This window comes from Halichoerus grypus, chromosome 6 (genome assembly GCF_964656455.1).
Source record: "Halichoerus grypus chromosome 6, mHalGry1.hap1.1, whole genome shotgun sequence".
NCBI lineage: Eukaryota > Metazoa > Chordata > Mammalia > Carnivora > Phocidae > Halichoerus > Halichoerus grypus.
The window spans coordinates 23,143,707-23,163,506 of record NC_135717.1 but is presented as its reverse complement, the minus strand read 5'-3'; the positions used below and the strand labels follow the sequence as shown (position 1 = coordinate 23,163,506).

General features: G+C 35.7%; 1 protein-coding gene across 1 annotated transcript in view; it reads left to right on the top strand.

Moving 5' to 3' along the window:
• LOC118549012 (phospholipid-transporting ATPase ABCA3-like) overlaps positions 1-19,800 on the top strand; it is a 143,361-nt gene that overhangs the window by 66,603 nt on the left and 56,958 nt on the right. Inside the window, exons 16-20 of the mRNA XM_078074025.1 lie at positions 5,158-5,256; positions 6,148-6,304; positions 7,281-7,581; positions 13,539-13,788; positions 14,864-15,072. Of these exons, the coding sequence (XP_077930151.1) occupies positions 5,158-5,256; positions 6,148-6,304; positions 7,281-7,581; positions 13,539-13,788; positions 14,864-15,072 (1,016 nt within the window). The remainder of the gene's footprint in view (positions 1-5,157; positions 5,257-6,147; positions 6,305-7,280; positions 7,582-13,538; positions 13,789-14,863; positions 15,073-19,800) is intronic.

The window sequence follows — 19,800 nt, the reverse complement described above, 5'->3', positions numbered from 1 at the left end:
CACAGAATAGGAGAAGAAATTTGCAAATGACACTACGGATAAAGGGCTGGTATCCAAGATTTATAAAGAACTTCTCAAACTCAACACCCAAAAAACATAATCAAGTCAAAAAGTGAGCAGAAGATATGAAAAGACACTTCTTAGAAGAAGACATACAAATGGCTAATAGACACATGAAAAAATGTTCATCATCATTAGCCATCAGGGAAATCAAAACCACATTGAGATACCACCTTACACCAGTTAGAATGGCAAAAATGGACAGGGAAAGAAACAACAAATGTTGGAGAGGTTGTGGAGAACGGCAACCCTCTTACACTGTTGGTGGGAATGCAAGTTGGTACAGCCACTTTGGAAAACAGAGTGGAGGTTCCTCAAAATTTTAAAAATAGAGCTACCCTATGACCCAGCAATTGCACTCCTGGGTATTTACCCCAAAGACACAGATGTAGTGAAAAGAAGGGCCATATGCACCCCAATGTTCATAGCAGCAATGTCCGCAATAACCAAACTGTGCAAAGAGCCGAGATGCCCTTCAAGAGATGAATGGATAAAGAAGATGTGGTCCATATATACAATGGAATATTACTCAGCCATCAGAAAGGATGAATACCCAACTTTTACATCAACATGGATGGGACTGGAAGAGATTATGCTAAGTGAAATAAGTCAAGCAGAGAAAGTCAATTATTATATGGTTTCACTTATTTGTGGAACATAAGGAATAGCATGGAGGACATTAGGAGAAGGAAGGGAAAAATGAGGGGGTGGGGAATTGGAGGGAGAGATGAACCGTGAGAGAATATGGACTGTGAGAGACAAACAGGGTTTTAGAGGGGAGGGCGGAGGGGGGATTGTTTAGCCCGGTGATGGGTATTAAGGAGGGCACGTACTGCATGGAGCACTGGGTGTTATACAAAAACAATGGATCGTGGATCACCACATCAAAAACTAATGATGTATTGTATGGTGACTAACATAACATAATAAAATTTTAAAAAAATAAAATAAAATACAAGAACAAACAAAAAGGTAGAAATTTTCAGTGTATTTCTCAGAGCTATAAATAAGTTCAAGTCTCCAAGCTGTAATGAAGTGCCTGTGAGACACTCACATCACTATGAAGTGATTGCAGAGGAATAAATGTTAGTTCAATTGAAATAACTTTGCAACAAGTAAGGGAAGAAAATAAAGTGTACTTAATTTCCCTCTTTCCAAGTGACTCTTTTTACAAGATGACTCTTAAATTTAGAAAGATTATACCAAATAGTAAGAATAAATCAATAGTAAATCAAGAGAGATTAATCAAATAGTAATGGTGATACAGTTGGATTAAAACACAAGTCAGTTTATCTACAAAGCCTTATGTTCTCCCATCAACACCCACAGTGTTAGAAAACTGGAGATGTGCCAATCTCATTCTAATTTTAAACTTCAGAAATTGACACCAATGATCCCATGGTTGATTCAAGGCAAAACACATACACACACATCAAAACCTAGAATGATAACTAAGAAACCACGAAATCATGCAAAAACTCATCTTAGTCTTGGACAGAAGTTCCTCCACATGTTTTATATGATTATAAGTCAGTCCTGGATAAATATCAATCTTTTCATAAGGATGAAAGGGAAAAAGAATGGGCTGTAGAAAGGATACTGAATTTTGAAATAAAAGCACCAATTTAAGAAATCATAAGAAATGCCTACTTTGAAAATATTTTCCAAAAATGGGAAACTTCAGAAATTCTCTGCTTTATAGTCTCAATCAAATTAAAGAGGACACTGTGAATCTAGAACAGTTTGGAGGAGGGAAAATGAGATAAAATGATGTGAAATCCTGATTGATTATAAAGATCTGACCAATACGTATGGCAGAAAAGAGAACTACTGAAAGAGAACACTATGTTAAGAATTCTTCCCAGAATTAAGAGGCCAGGTACTTTGTGATCTTCGGATATGGAGTTCACTCAATGTTTCTGCAGGTCATGTCAACACCAGAGAATGGGCCTATGGAAGTATTCTTTTCCCCAAAATCTCACTTAGCTCAAAATTCAAAGAGATGTATTTTTTTGAGTACCAATGTTTTGTAAAAAATCTACAGAATTTTAAAGATTCTCTTGTTTTTCTTCTTCCAGATTTTAAAACTTAACTAAAAAAAATCTGTCACCTTGCTTTAGGAAGGTTTTGCTGCAAACCTGTCAGCCCTATCTCACAAAATAAAGTTTAGTGAAACATTAAAAAATATGAATAAATAAAGGAATCTGATGAATAAAAAAAAAAAAGAATTCTTCCCAGAACTATGAGGAAACCTGCAAAAAATAAAGAGACCAACCAGTACATTACCACTACAAACCCACAAGAATGGCTAAAATTAAAAAGACAGACTAAAGCATATGAATATGATAAATGGATCTCATTGCTAATAGAAGTATAAAATGGTAAAACTGCTTTGGAAAATGAGTGGCCATTTTTACTAAGCTAAATATGTGCTTATCCTATGACCCCGCAATTATTCCTAGTATATACCTTAAAGACAAATGTCCATCAGAAGAGATGTAAAAGAGTATTTATATTTGTAGACACTATTCATAATAGCTCCAAACCAAAGCCACCAAAATGTCCATCAACAGGAAAATGGAAGAATATAGCAATAAAAAAGAATAAACTAGTGGTATATATGACATGAATGAATCTCACAGACATTGAAACATTGGATAAAAAAAGTACAAGCTGTAGGATTCCATTTATATGAAGTTCAAGAAAAGAAAAAATCTTTATGTAATTCTAAAATTAAAATTACCTCTATAACATGGGTGTCTGGCTGGCTCAGTCACTGGAGCATGTGACTCTTGACCTCGGGGTTGTTAATTTGAGCCCCACATTAGGTATAGAGATTACTTAAAATCTTTTAAAAAAATAATAAAAATTACCATAAGATGCATAGGTGTGTGTGTGTGTGTGCGTGTGTGTGTATGCACGCGCACATGTGCGTGTATGGACACTGGGAAAGAAGTTAGGGACTAAGAAGGGACCTGTTAGAATCTCCCTGTGGGATTCTGGAAATGTTCTCTATCTTATCTGTATGGTTACCCATGTATGTACTGTTACGTACTTATGTGAAAATTCATTCACAAGTAGTATACTTTGTTATGCCTCAGTAAAAAAAAATAAGTATTTAAAAATATATGTAATGGAAAAAACTTTGTAATGGATAGAAGTAAGTACATCAAATGTTAACAGTGTTATACTTTAGGTGGTCACATTTTTTTTGTTTTTATATTTTTCTGTATTCTCACCTTAAGTAGACAATATATTGTCTTTATAACATCTATATATTTATTAAATATATATGTATTATATATACAACAAATAACAAAACATGGGAAAAACAGCTATACTCAAGGTGGTCAAATTTTTTCTTTTTAATATTTTTTGTGTTCCTCTCAAGTATAATATATAGAATATATATAATGTATACAATATTTATATTTGTTAAATATATATATTTTATATTATATATAAAAACATATATTAGAAAAATATATGTTTTTCACATAATGATTGGCTCATACAATTTTTTAATTTATTTATCTATTACTATCTTTTTTCTTTACTGAATATCACTAAGGAGCCTAGGGTGTGCTAATCAACATGTGATTGCATCATGACCAAATCAAGAAACTTACTTAGTTCTGGAGTGTATGAATTAGAAAGTGAAAGTCTCCCATAATCACTCCCTATGGGAATAATCACCGGGAAAATTTCTGTGTATATTTCTCAGGATCATTAAATGCATATACTGACATGAGTATAATATGTTGTACATCACATACATACATTGACATGGATACAATAATAATAATTAGTTTTATGATTTAACAGAAATGAAATCCTATCATAATAATGTTCTGAATCTTGTTTTGTTTACTTACCTGCATTTTTGGTCAACTGCTTATGGTAGGACTTTTAGGACTTCCCATTTTTAAGATAACCAAGGAGAAATCTTCACTTATTCTTTCATAATATCATACCAGAATGTATTCATTAAGCTGTTAAGGAATATTTATCTCCACTTAGTGCTCTATTTGTGCATTTTAAAGCCTCATACAGTTTAATTTTGTTATATATGGTATAAAGCCAAAGGAAACAAAAATAAATAATATGCCAAAATATTAGTGTATTAACAGTGGATATCTATGGGGCATGATATTGTGATATTTATATTTTTGTACATTCATTTCTAAATTTTATATGATGCACACATTAATTTCTTAACTAAAATCAAAGAAAAAGAAGAAAATGTGAATCCTGGTTGAAAAGCCAAGCATTGGGAATAAAGAAGCACCAGAGGAAATGGACTTAAAACATGTGAAGGGCTGTCATGTGGGTAGATTATACCTGTTCTATATAATTAATGGTGTAAATTTAGAACCAATGTGCAAAACTAAAAAGAATTAAATGGAAAATAATTTAAGTTTGAATATGGAGGAAATTTTGATAGATCTTCCAAAAGAGGGAATTTTGAGTTCCTCCAACACAGAGTGTGCATATAATGCTCCTCATTGAAAATATGTTTGATGGTTTTGGAAAAGATCATCTTATAAATATGAAGTACTGTAAAATCTTCCCAGGAAAACTATTCTTTAAAAGTCTTGATGTCTCTACATTGCATCTGGCTCAATTTCCATGGCTTTTCTTGACTATTGAATCACTTGGTTCTGTCCATGTCTCCTATTTCTATTGCACCTACTCCATTGTCTATGTGAGTGGCTTTTTTCTCCTGTTAATTTGAATAATTTTTTTAAAAACTTACTGAATAATAAGAACCATAGCATTTATATGTGTGTGATAAGTTAATTCATGTGAACTAGCTAGAGTTATTAGCATATATAGAGTCTCATGGTAGTTTATTAGAAGACCAAAATTATGTGTTTTCAAGAATTAAGTAGAGTGGAAAACAATGTGCTAGAGCAGTTTACCAGTTTCTGTTATAAGTACTGAAGTGAAGAATGAGCTACATTTTCCCCACTGCTGAAGGGAAATCAGTTCAGAATAAAATATAAATATGAAAATCTTCTGATTTGGTACTAACTTTTATTCCTCCCTTCCCCCTTTTCCTTCCCCTTCTTATTTTTTTTCTAATTCATATTCTAGCTTTGAAGCTCTATTTACTGATCTGGAAAAGAGACGATATGAGTTAGGGATTGCTAGCTTTGGTGCCTCTATTACTACCATGGAAGAAGTCTTTTTTAGGTGAGCAAGGATGCATAAGGAAAATAAAAACAAAAACCATTGGGGAGGAAGAACCACATCTTGGTCCCTTTTGTAAACTCACCAAACTCAGAGTCACACATTAGAAATTTAAGAGGTGTGGAGAGGAGAGAACCAACATGATTTTTTTTTTACAGTAATAACCCCCCAAAAACACCACTATCATTTTTTTAATTATGTTATGTTTATCACCATACATTACATCATTAGTTTTTGATGTAGTGTTCCATGTTGTTTGCGTATAACACCCAGTGCTCCATGCAGAACGTGCCCTCTTTAATACCCATCACCAGGCTAACCCATCTCCCAACCCCCCCCCACACCACTATCATTTTAAAAAAGAGCAGATATTTTGATTCATCCAAAGTATGAATTAGATGTTAATTTTTAACTTGAATGAGTTCAATTTAATGAAACACTCAATACCTTGCCCTAATTTTCCTAGCCTTACTATGGTCTGCCAGCAGTCCTGTGACTGGGGTTTGGGAACCATTCTTCTACCAGAGTTTACCCTGTTGCCTCCCTATAATGCCCCTGCCAAGTCAGTAAGCAAACCCAGGAGCCTTTTTTTTTTTTTTTTTAAGATTTTATTTATTTATTTGACAGAGAGAAACACAGCAAGAGAGGGAACACAAGCAGGGGGAGAGGGAGAAGCTGGCTTCCCGCACAGCAGGGAGCCCGATGCGGGACTTGGTCCCAGGACCCTGGGATCATGACCTGAGCCGAAGGCAGATGCTTAACGACTAAGCCACCCAGGCGCCCCACCCAGGAGCCTTCTGAGTTGAATGTTTCTCCTGTTCCATTCTCCAAACAAGATATTATGGGGTAGAGTTGAAATTCAATGCTTTGTTACTATTTTTTTTTTTTATGTAGAGTCAGTAATCTGGAAGATTCACAAACAGATATCCAAGCTATCCAAACTCCACCTCCCACTGTGATGAATGAAGTCTCAGTTAAGAACCAGAATAGGAATATGTCAAGCAATTGTTCTACCATGAACGAAAGCCCTGCTATTATGTTTAATACTGGGGTAAGCACCTTTGCTAAGAAACCTGATGTATATTTATTTGATTAGGGCACAAGAGGTACATTTTTGTTTACTATTTGAACAAAGGTAGTGTGGAGTTCTTAACCACCGCACCCTACCAGACAGGGAGCAGTCTGTACCACAACCTAATTTATTTCCTAATGCAGAAGCAAAAAGGTCTAGGTAAAAATCACAGCTCTCACTCACACATTGCTATTCCTCAGTTCTTTTTTATGTCTTAGAATTCTTTTTTTTTTTTTTCAAATTGCTAACCCAGCAATTTGGTAGTTCACTGAAGCTGGAGTACACTGGAAAGAGCATGATTTTTAGTAATCAAACATGCCCAATATTGTAAGTTTTTGCAATGGGAATTGATAATGCATAAGGGATGTTTCCCTAATTGGTGCAGTCCTCAGTATGGGAAGTCCTTGTGAGTTGCCCAGCATTTCTTTCCTTCTCCTTCTAATTCTCTCTTCCTCCTATAAAGAAGCCTGGTTTTCTTGACTGTTAAGAGTCTGGGGAAAATCATCCTGTTGAGATTTCAAGTGTGTTATATGAAAATTCAGACCTTAAACACTGTATTTAATACTTTACAATAGAGATCAGCAAACTTACATAAGGGAATAATAGATATGTAAGGTGGGGTTGGCCACATGGTCTCTCTTGCAATCCTGTCCTTGTAGCACAAACACAACCATAGACAACACAGAAATGAATGGATATAGCTGTGTTCCAGGAAAACTTGATTTACAAAACACATCATAATTTGTTGACTCCTGCCTTACAAAGAAAAGACTGATCATACTCTTATGTAGTATCATACTGTGCTTAGATTCTATTCTCAGTATTTATTTAGATAAATTTTATGTGTCTTCTACCCTAAAATTCCAGAGTGTTCATTCATCTTAATGAATTTCATCAGGAATGATCTGTTTGGGTCCATGAATATTGTAATATTGTTTCTTTTTTCCTTCTTTAGTATTCCCTCTATCACCAGCAGTTCTGTGCCTTGTTCATAAAGAGGGCGATGTTCAGTTGGCGGAACTGGAAACTGATTTTGCTACAGATACTGGCACTTCTAGGTTCCTTTATTTTTCTCTCAGAGGCTAATAAGTTTTTACATACTAAAGATGAAAAGGCCAGACAAATGGATTTGGATCAATATGGTCGAACAATTGTGCCTTTATCTATTTCTGGGAATTCTAATTTGACCACGATTTTCCTAAAACATCTTAGGAGCATGCTAGAGTCTCACAAACACACACTTAAGGAAGTGCAAGGTAAGACTCTAGGTAAAAAAGACTGCTCTTAGATGAAGATCTGGTTGTGTGATTTGCAAAGAAGGTCAACTATGTATTTGGCTACAGTATAACTAAAGACTTAATGTGCTAGCTCCTCTGAATACATTTATTTTTAAGATAGTAATAATAAAAATTTACATTTACTGAGCACTTGTTTTTGGCAAGAACCCAGCTAAGTATTGTACCTGTGTATCATTTAAAATGAGCAATCACCCCGATTTAGTAGATATTTTTATTACTGATACCAGTTAAATGAGGAGCACTGACATTTAAGGAAGTCCAGTAATTTGCACCAAATCAGACATGTAGTAAATACAGAGACGTGAAATTTAACCTGTCCTACCTGATGTCTGCAAACCACTCACTACATGACATTACTTCTCTGATCATAAAGTTTATTCTCTTTCAAGTCATCAGTTCCTCCCAGATACTATATTTTTTTTAACTGCCACCTGATGAACAGTGTTCTGAGTTAGGAAACAGCCTGCAGTATTGGCAAACCTGTGTGGTTCTTTTTTTCTCTCATTGAGGTTCTGTTGTGAAAATACATTTCAGAAATGATTGTTCCTTATAATACTGATTCTACAACCTACAAGTAATAGATTGGCTGACTACAAATAATTGTCCCTATTATTCCTCCGCTATAAGTAGTAAGTAAGCATTTGTTAACCAAGGTCACACATGAGGACAGAGGATGAAGGATAAAATAATTATTTTTTTAAAAATTACAGTATACTGCTTATGTTAAAAAAGTAAAATGATTAACTGAATATACTTGTTATATTGATAATGAGATAAATACAATAGAATAATACAGAAGCCCCACTGATATCCATTTTTAATTGTTATTGTTTTATTCATTAGCTAGAAATTATCTAGGCATAGAGAGAGAATATTTAGGCTTAACCAGTCCCACTTTGTTTTAAGAAACTTACCTGTACTTTTCTAAGTTGTGCTCTCATTATCTTAGCCACAGAACCTTGTATAAGTGAATTCTACTAATTCTATATGGTTTCAATTCCAACCTGCATACCTTTTCTAACTGAATTTTTTAGGATAAAGATAGAGCAAGAAATGCTTTATAACTTGCTCTCTCTTTTCCCCAAACTACAAGAAAATGTTTTGGGGGGCACCTGTGTGGCACAGTGGGTTGAGCATCCACACTTGGTTTTGGCTCAGATTGTGATCTCATGGTTGTTGGGGCTCCATACTCAGCATGGAGCCTGCTTGAGCTTCTCTTTCCCTCTCCCTCTGCCCCACTCACTCATGCACACACACACACTCTCTCTCTCTCTCAAATAAATCTTTTAAAAAGAATGTTTATTAATGAGGAAATAGATTTCTAGATAATTTCTCATCTGTAGCTTTTTTCTCAAATAGTACATGCATTAACACTGGGGAAATCACTGCTAACTTTTTAAGCAGAGCCATAAAATAAGTGGGTATGTGCTTTAGAAAGGATATGAGCTTATAATAACTGAAAAATGCCACCTGCCCTCCCAAACAAAAGTTTACATTTCCTTTTCATCCACAATTTAGATGAATGCCTCTTTTTTGGAATTTATTTCACTGAATTACAGTAGAACATTTCTCGTGCATCTCTCAAACTAATTATGGAGAGGCCACAACTTCTTTTATATCTTTAGAACCTAACCCAATTCCTGGCACACAATGAGTGTATAATTGAAATAGTCTTATCAAATTGAATTAAATGTGAGGGAATGATTCAAAAGGGGACAGATCCAATGTCAATGAAGTCAGCTGGGATGTAATTGTGATAATCGAGGCAAGAGAGATTAAGGCTGTGAAAGAAGGAAAGAAAGATAGATTTGAAAGATATATGAAGAGGACTAAAGTAGATTTTGTTTTCTCTTTAGAAGTGGAGGAGAGAAGAACCATTAACACTGAATTTCATACTTTAGCTTTTTATTTTGAGATAATTGTCAATTTACTGTTGTGAAAAATAATACTGAGAGATCTTGTGTACCAATGGTAACATCTTGCAAACTATATTACAATATCCCCACCAGGGTTTTGACATTAATACAGAACATTTGGTTAGCCACAAGGATCACTACTGTTGCTCTCTTCATTCCCTCTCTACTCTGGCAATCACTAATCTGTTCTCCATTTGTATAGTTTAATCATTTTAGAATGACAAAAAAATGGAATCATATAATATGTACACTTCTGGGATTGGCATTTCACTCAACATAATTCTCTGGTGTTCCATCATTCATTCCATCATATGCTATGAGCCGTTCCATCATGGGGTTGTACCATAGTTTGTTTAACCATTCACCATTGAAGGACACCTCATTTCCCCCCTCTCCCAGGTTTTGTCTTTTATGAATAAAGCTGTTATGAAATTTCATGTACAGGTTTTTATGTGAATCTGTATCTTCAGTTCTATGGGATAAATGCCTGGGATTGTAATTTTAATTGTTGACTTGTATGATAGTTGCGTGTTTGATTTTTGAAGGAACTATAAAACTTTTTCAGAGTGACTGTACCCTTTTACATTCCCACCAACAACGAATGAGTGATCCAGTTCCTTTGAATCTTCCCCAGCATTTGTGTTGTCACTATTTTTATGTTTATTTTTCATTCTGATAGGTATGTAGTGATATTTCATTGTTGTTTTCATTTGCCTTTGACATCCTTTCATGTGCTTGACATCTGTATATTATCTTCACTGAAATGTGTATTCATGTGTTTTGGTCATTTTCTAAGTGGATGGTTTTTTTTTTTTTTTTTTACTGTTGAGTTTTGAGAGTTCTTTATATAGTTTCTCTCATACTGTTTATTATCTTTTCATTATCTTAATGGGTTTTGCAGGATAAAAGTTTTTTATTTGGATAGAGTCCAATATATCCATTTTTTTATGGATTGTGTATTTTGTATCAAGTCTAAAACTCATTACCTAACCCTAGATCCTGAACATTTTATTTTAAATGTTTATAGTTTTCTAAAAGTTTTAGCTTTATACTTAACATCTAAATTCATGATCCATATGGCATTAATCTTAATAATAAATGTGAGTTGTGGGTCAAGGTTAAATTTTGTGCTTGTGGATGTCCAATTGCTCCAGCAGCATTTGTTAAATTATGATATCCATTAAAATTTTTTTGCTCCTTTATCAAAAATCAGTTGGGTGTGTGTGAGTCAGTTTTGGGATCCCTTTTTATACTCCATTAATCTGTGTATCTGTTCCATCACCAATATCATGCTTGAAATCTGGTAGACCAATTCCTCCCACTCTTTTCTTGTTTTCTAAAGTTGCTTAGTTCCTTTGCTTTCCATTTAAATTTTAGAATAAGCTTGTCTATAAATACAAAAACTTTTTGTTGGAATTTTGATAAAATCTTATTAAATCTGTATATCAATCTGGGGAGAAGTGACATCTTTACTGTGTTATATATTCTGATCCATTAACACAACTGATTTATTTAGAATTCCATTTATTAAGAACTTTTTTGTTTCTTTCATCAGTGTTGTGTACTTTTCATCACACATGTCCTGTACATGTTTTGTTAAATTTACACCTAAGTATTTCTTTTTTGAGTAAATGTAAATGGTATTGTATTCTTAATTTTGGTGTCCATATGGTTATTCTAGTGCATAGAAAATAATTGATTTTTGTATGTTTATTTTGTAACTTGCAACCTTGATGAACTCATGTATTAGTTTAAAAAAAATTTTTGTGAATTCCTTTGGATTTTCTACATAGACAGTCATGTCACCTGCAAATAAAAGCAGTTTCATTTCTTCTTTTATTATCTGTATGCCTATTATTCCCTGTTTATGCTTTATTGCACTGGGTAGAGCCTCTAGCACAGTGCCAAATCAGGGTGGTGAGAATGGGCATTCTTGTTCCCAGTTTTAGGAGGAAAGTATGCAGTCTTTCATCAAAAATATAATCTTAGCTGTAGAGATTTTTTTAGATGTTCTATATAAAAGTGAGGAAGTTTAGCTCTATAACCTTTTTTTCAGAGTTTTCTCATGAATGATTACTGAGTTTTGTTAAAATTTTTTCTGCATAAATTGATATGATTATTAATGGTTTTTCTACTTCAGCCTAAAATATGGTGAATAACATTGGTTGAGTTTTAAATATTGAACCAGCCTTGAATCCCTGGAAATAGACCCCACTTGACCATAGTTGTAATTCTTTTTATATATTGATGAATTTTATTTGCTAATATTTTGTTAAGGGGTGTTACATTATATTTGTGAAAGATATTGGTCTGTAATTTTCCTTTTTCTTGGTACTGTCTTTTATGATTTTTCTATCAGAGTAATACTAATTTGATAAAATGAATTCAGAAATGTTCCCTCCTCCTGTATTTTCTGAAAGATATTGTGTATAATTAGTGTTGACTCTTCCTTAAATATTTTGTAGAATTTTCCAGTGAAAACATCTAGACCCAATCGCTTCTTGGCCTTTTGGCTAAGATCAAGTGAAAACATCTAGACCTAGAGATTTCTTTTGGGAGGAATTTTTAATTTATGAGTTAAATTTCCTTAAGAATTATAATTATTCAAATTACCTATATCATATTGGGAGAACTGTTGTAGTTTGTGTGTTTTGAGGAAGTGTTCTATTTCATCTAAAATGTCAAATTATATGTGTAGAGTTGTTCACAGTATTCCTTTATTACCCTTTTGATGTCTACAGGATCTGTAGTGATTTCCCCTATGTCATTTCTAATATTGGTAATTTATGTTTTATTTTTGTTTCCCGTTCTCTTTCTCACTGCTTTTAGCTGAGTATTTTCTAATCAACCTGTCTTCCAGTTTCCTGTCTACTCTTCATTTGTGTCCAACCTGCTATTTATTAATTGTAGTTGATTTTTTTTGACTCTAAAATCAATATTTGATATTTCCTATGGACTTCAGTTCTCTCATAAATATTCTGTCTCTAATATCTAGTTTATATGTGGATGTATTTCTATTTTCTGTGCTTTTTTTGGTTCTGTGTTTTGGTATGCCTAGTAATTTTTTAATTGAATGCCAGATATTGTGTATGAAAATTACATAGACTCTACTTGAGATTATCTTCTCCAGAGGAGGCTTAATTTAATTCCTGAAAGGCAGTGAGATTAAGGGAGGATCTAAATCCAATCGGGGATTTAAGTGATTTGAGACTGTGTTGAAATTTTTATAAGAACTGATCTATACCTTACTGTTATTCTTAGGGTATAGACCTTCAGGAGCCCCACTGAAAGCTTGAGGATTTACCAATGCATTCCATAACTTATAAATCCAAAATGCCTTAAAGGGAAAAGGGGTATGGAATGTTTGGCTCAATTCAGTGCATTTCCATCCTTCTAGGGGCTTATCCCACAAATGTTGATTGCTATTTTAGATATCTAATACCTTCAAAGAGGTGATTTCTTATTTATTTAATCCAGTTTTTTTTTTTATTTTCACAGAGGGAGGTTTTTTTCTGCTTTAAGCAATAAAATCTATAAGTGGAAATACTTACGGATCTCTTTAAGATAGATTAGGGGCAGCTGGGTGGCTCAGTCAGTTAAGCATCTGCCTTTGGTTCAGGTCATGATCCCAGGGTCCTGGGCAAGGAGACTGCTTCTCCCTCTCCTCCACATTCATGCTTTCTCTTGCTATCTCTTTCTCTCTCTCTCAAATAAATAAATAAAATCTTTAAAAACAAAAGAAAGATAAGAAAACCTATACTATGTTGCCTGTGTTTTCTCAGTGAAGTAGGAATCTATGTCATAGACTATGAAGTGAGAGAGCTTGGAATTGAACGATAGAATAGAGTGCTTAAAGAGAATGACAAATGTTTGAAATAATCATTATAAGAAACTTGAAAGGGATGAGAACCAAGTAAAATTATTTGTTCCTTTTCCCAACATATGTTGTAGATGATTTCTTTTGTAGATAAACTGACCAAAGCTATTTCCTCATCCTAGGTGACCTACTGAAATACTTAATGGAAAATGAAGATTGTGTTCACTTATGCATTGTTGCCTTTTCTATTGAGGTGAAGACAAATAAAATAATTCTTACTGGTCTTTTCAACAATCAAGCCTATCATTCACCATCTCTGACCCTGGCAATATTAGACAACATTCTTCTCATGACAATTGCTGGCTCTAATGCTTCCATAACAGTCTTCAATAAACCTCAGCCACACTCTAAGTATAAAAAACAAAGTGGAACGTATGTTATTCTTTTAATTAAAATTTGATTTTTTTTTATTTTTTAATTAACATATAATGTATTATTTGTTTCAGGGCTGTGATTTAGTCTTACACAATTCACAGTGCTCACCATAGTACCTACCCTCCCCAATGTCCATCACCCAGCCACCCCATCCCTCCCACCCCCCTCCACTCCAGCAAACCTCAGTTTGTTTCCTGAATTTAAGAGTCTCTTATGGTTTTTCTCCCTCTCTGGTTTCATCTTGTTTCATTTTTCCCTCCCTTCCCCTATGATCCTCTGTCTTGTTTCTCAAATTCCTCATATCAGTGAGATCATATGATACTTGTCTTTCTCTGATTGAATTATTTCGCTTAGCATAATACCCTCTAGTTCCATCCACATCATTGCAAATGACAAGATTTCTTTTTTTGATGGCTGCATAATATTCCATTGTATATATATACCACATCTTCTTTATCCATTCATCTGTTGATGGACATCTAGGCTCTTTCCATAGTTTGGCTATTGTGGACCTTGCTGCTATAAACATTGGGGTGCACGTGCCCCTTTGGATCACTACATTTGTATCTTTGGGATAAATACCAAGTAGTGCAATTGCTGGATTGTAAGGTAGCTCTATTTTCAACTTTTTGAAGAACCTCCATCCTGTTTTCCAGAGTGGCTGCATCAGCTTGCATTCCCACCAACAGTGTAGGAGGGTTCCCATTCTCTGCATCCTCGCCAACATCTGTAGTTTCCTGACTTCTTATGAAATTTGATATTTTTTAAGGATTTATTTATTTATTTGAGAGAGAGAGAGAGAGCAAGAACAGAAGCAAGGGGGAGGGTCTGGGGAGAGGGAGAAGCAGACTCCCTGCCTCAGGGCTAGATCCCAGGGCCCCGGGATCATGACCTGAGCCAAAGGCAGATGCTTAACCAACTGAACCACCTAGGTGCCCCTAAAATTTTATATTTTAAATGCATCTCTCCTATATGATTACATTTACATGATTAAAAATAGCTATTGAGAGAAATTTATGTTTTCTGCTGTATTGATTTCCTGATATATCTACTTTTGTTCCTTCTTCTGCAGATTATTGGATGGATTCCAGGTGGCCTTATATATACATTTTGGCATGGCTCTTTTAATCAGTGGCTTTTCTCTCCTGACGGTGACTGAACGAGTCACTAAAGCAAAGCACATCCAATTTCTGAGTGGGGTTTATGTCCCTGTGTACTGGCTTTCTGCTCTACTGTGGGATTTCATCATCTTCTTCATTACCTGCTGCTTACTACTCGTAAGTGTTAGATACAGTTTGTTGAGGGCTCGTTTTCCTTCTGTACCCCCTGGAAAATTCCTATTTTCTTATTATGTAACTCGAAATATAACTGTATTTGGAAATAGGGCCTTCAAAGAGGTGGTTACGTTAAAATGAAGTAGTTAGGGTAGGCCCTAATCCATTCTGACTGGTCTGCTTTTTAAGAAGAGGATATTTGAACATACAAAAAGATACAAGGAGTGTGCATACACATGGTAAAGACTATGTGAGGACATAGCCAAAAGGTGGATATTTGCAAGCCAAGGAGAGAGACCTCAGAAAAACCAACCCTAAGAGAAGATAGTGGCAGGGTAGGAGGATGCTAGGCTCATCTCCTCCCAAGAACACAACTAGATAACTGTCAAATAATTCTAAATACTCCAGAAATCAACCTGAAGACTGACAGAACAAACTCCACAACTAAAGGGAGAGAAGAAACCACACCATAGAAGGTAGGAAGTGTGGAGACTGGTTTAGGGGAGAAACAGACCACTAATGCAGTGGAGGGGAGGGAGTTGTGGTCACAGAGAAGGGTGAGAGAGTAGAGGATAAGGGAATGCACAAGGGGAGCATTTCCCCAAAGCCACTGCTGGGAAAATGAGAAGGTATGATTTTTTGAGTTCCTACAACCATTAGGGCTTAAAGCCTGGAGTTTTACAGGTCAGCAGGTTTGGCTAGGATAGAGCTGTGGAGGTACTATGCTGCTCCTGGAAAGAAGACAGGCGAACAATCCAGAGGCAGACAGCATGGAAACAGTGATCTGAAAAACACTTGGGACACACAGGCAGCAGATTATTTGTTATTCTCAGAGTGCTTCCCTGAAAGGCAGCATTCACAGAGACACCTCTCTAGGAGGCAAACGAGCTGGCTGGTATTATTTCGCCCCCCTGCCCCTCATCAAAAATACACAACCACCTTCAGGAAGCAGTGCAGCACCTACACAGGCTGCCTAACTTGCTTACAATAAGTCCCACAGCCCCGTGCTGTGGTGGGACTGCCCTTCTCAGTCAAGCATGTCTCAGTCCCAGTGCAGTGGGCCCTTTGCCCAGAAGACTAGCAGAAACCCCTGACCACACTACATCTCCCAACCAAAGAGTTCTGCTGGGCTTCAGTTCTAGTGGAAGTAATATCAGGTCTCATTTAATAAGCAGACTAAAGCACACCTAGTTAAAACTATCCACATTCTGGCCAAGGACCAAATACTACCCACTGCAGACAAGGAGAGCTTCTGCAGACACCTGGCCTGAAGGATAGAGCAGGCAAAACACAATAGCAGAACACACACAGCACACACCAGAGACGCTGAAGTACCAGGCTCTGGACACTACATGACTTCTTCTTCATAAAGGCATTTACTCTCAGGAGCAGGAAACATAACTGGCTTTTCTAACACAAAGAAAAAGGTAATGACTTAGACAAAAGGCCAAGATGGAGGAATTCATCCCAAATGAAAGAACAAGATAAGAGATCACAGCCAGATATCTAAGTGAAACAGATGTAAGTAACATGCCTGATGGAGAATTTAAAGCAACAATCAACTTGGTTAGATTTTAGTTCTTTTATTTCTCCAGAAAGGGATTCTTTAGTGTCTTCTATGCTTTTTTCAAACCCAGATGGTATCTTTATAAATCATTATTCAGAACTCTAGTTCCAACATCTTACTAATGTCCATATTGATTAGGTCCCTGACAGTCAGTATTGCCTCTCCTTCTCTCTTTTGAGGTGAGTTTTTCCATCTTGTCATTCTGTCCAGAGAATAATAGATGAATGAGAGAGCAAAATACTAAAATGGCAACAACAATCCCAGAGAGATATACACTAAACAAATCAGAAGAGATCCGAAACTGGGGTTGGGTTGGGGGGAGGTGAGAGAGAGAGAATATAATCAGACGGGTGAGCGAATAGAGCAATACACTATCTCCTGAGTGCATTTTGGTCAGTTTGTTAGAGGAAACTACATCTCAAAATTGTAAAGAAAGAAAAACTTATATATGTACAAAAATAAAATGAAATGCAATGAAAGGATAGAATGTAACTGTGAAGATGAAAATTAAAAAAGACTTTAACAAAACAAAACAAAAAAAGAGAATATGATCAGGCGGGTGAACAGAACAGAGCCATACACTAGATTTTGGGTGTATTTTGGTCTGGTAGAAGAAATTGTATCCCAAAATTTTAAAGAAAGAAAAACTTAGGTATATACAAAAATAAGATTAAATATAATGAAGGGATAGAATGTGACTATAAAAATGAAAATTAAAAAAAGATTTTAAAAAAAGGAGTTGATAAAATAACTTGATTGAAAAAGAAAAGAAAACTAAAATTAAAATTAAAAAAATTAAAGTTGAAAGACTAAAGAATCATGGGAAAAAAGACATGAGTTCTAGGTGTATATTCCCCTAGTGCTGGAGTTTTGCAGTTCTCATTGATGGGTGAACTTGGTCTTGGCTGGATGTGCTTGTTGGTCTTCTGCGGGGAGGGGCCTGTTGCATTGATTCTCAAATGTTTTTGCACCAGGCGGAATTGCACCACCCTTGCCAGGGGGCCAGGCTAAGTAATCTACTCCAGTTTGCTCGATGTGGCTTTTGTTTTCTGAAGGCTTTCCGCACAGCTTTAAAGGATGAGAATGAAAATGGTGGCCTCCAAATCTCTGGCCCTGTGGAAATTCACAGTGCCTGGATAGATAAAACCTGACTTATATATGCCTACCTGGATGAGACTAATTTGAAAAGCAAAGGAGGACTGCCCAGAGTGCTGGGCCTCCTCTGAAGTTTCTTGGCTGAACTCGGCCGGATTCTTACTGCACCTCAATTAGTCTCATCTTTGAGCAGGGGCCCGACTGTGCCACAGATCATGGTTTATGGCAACCCCAAGCTGAGAGCCCACTCCTGGGCTCACTTGTTGCAGCCAGCTTCCCTGATCCAATATCTGGGAGCTCTGCCCCCAATCAAAAGACACAGGGTATCAGATTGGATAAAAAAGCGAGACCCATCAATATACTGTCTGCAAGAGACTCATTTTAGACCCAAAGACACCCCCAGATTTAAAGTGAGGGAATGGAAAACCATTTATCATACTAATGGACATAATAAGAAAGCTGGGGTGGCAATCCTTATATCAGACAAATTAGATTTTAACATGAAGACTGTAATAAGAGATGAGGAAGGACACTATATCATAATTAAATGGTCAACCAAACAAGTAGCTCTAAAAATTGTAAATATTTATGCCCCTAACATGGGAGCAGCCAATTATATAAACCATTAATAATAAAATCAAAGAAACACATCGATAATAATACAATAACAGTAGGGGATTTTAACACCCCCCTCACTGCAATGGACAGATCATCTAAGCAGAAGATCAACAAGGAAATAAGGGCTTTGAATGACACACTGGACCAGATGGACTTCACAGATATATTCAGAACATTCCATCCCAAAGCCACAGATTACACATTCTTCTCTAGTGCACATAGAACATTCTCCAGAATAGATCACATCCTGGGTCATAAATCAGGTCTCAACCAGTACCAAAAGACTGGGATCATCCCCTGCATATATTCAGATGACAATGCTTTGAAACTGGAACTCAATCACAAGAGGAAAGTTGGAAAGAACTCAAATAGTTGGAGGCTAAAGAGCATCCTACTAAAGAATGAATGGGTCAACACAGGAAATTAAATAAGAATTTAAAAAATTCATGGAAACCAATGAAAATGAAAACACAACTGTTCAAAACCTTTGGGATACAGCAAAGGCGGTCCTAAGAGGGAAGTATATACCACTACAAGCCTTTCTTAAGAAACAAGAAAGGTCTCAAATACACAACCTAACCCTACACCCAAAGGAGCTGGAGAAAGAACAGCAAATACAGCCTAAACCCAGCAGGAGAAGAGAAATAATAAAGATTAGAGAAGAAATCAATGAAATAGAAACCTAAAGAACAGTAGAACAGATCAACGAAACTAGGACCGGGTTCTTTGAAAGAATTAATAAGATCGACGAGCCCCTAGCCAGACTTATCAAAAAGAAAAGAGAAAGGACCAAATAAATAAAATCATGAATGAAAGAGGAGGGGTCACAACCGAAACCAAAAAAATACAAACAATTATAAGAACATATTATGAGCAACTATATGGCAACAAATTAGACAATCTGGAAGAAATGGATGCATTCCTAGAGACATATAAACTACCAAAACTGAACCAGGAAGCAATAGAAAACCTGAACAGACCCATAACCAGCTAGGAAATTGAAGCAGTAATCAAAAATCTCCCAACAAACAAGAGCCCAGGGCCAGAGGGCTTCCCAGGGGAATTCTACAAAACATTTAAAGGAGAATTAATAAAAGTTCTTCTGAAGCTGTTTCAAAAAAATAGAAATGGAAGGAAAACTTCCAAACTCTTTTTCTGAAGCCAGCATTACCTTGATCCCAAAACCAGACAAATACCAGACCAAAAAAGGAGAATTAACAGACCAATATCCCTGATGAACATGGATACCAAAATTCTCACCAATAGGATCCAACACTGCATTAAAAGGATTATTCACTACGACCAAGTGGTATTTATTCCTGGGCTTCCAGGGTGGTTCAATATCTGCAAATCAATTAACGTGATAGATCACATAAATAAAAGGAAGGACAAGAACCATATGATCCTCTCAATAGATGCAGAAAAATCATTTGACAACATACAGCATCCTTTCTT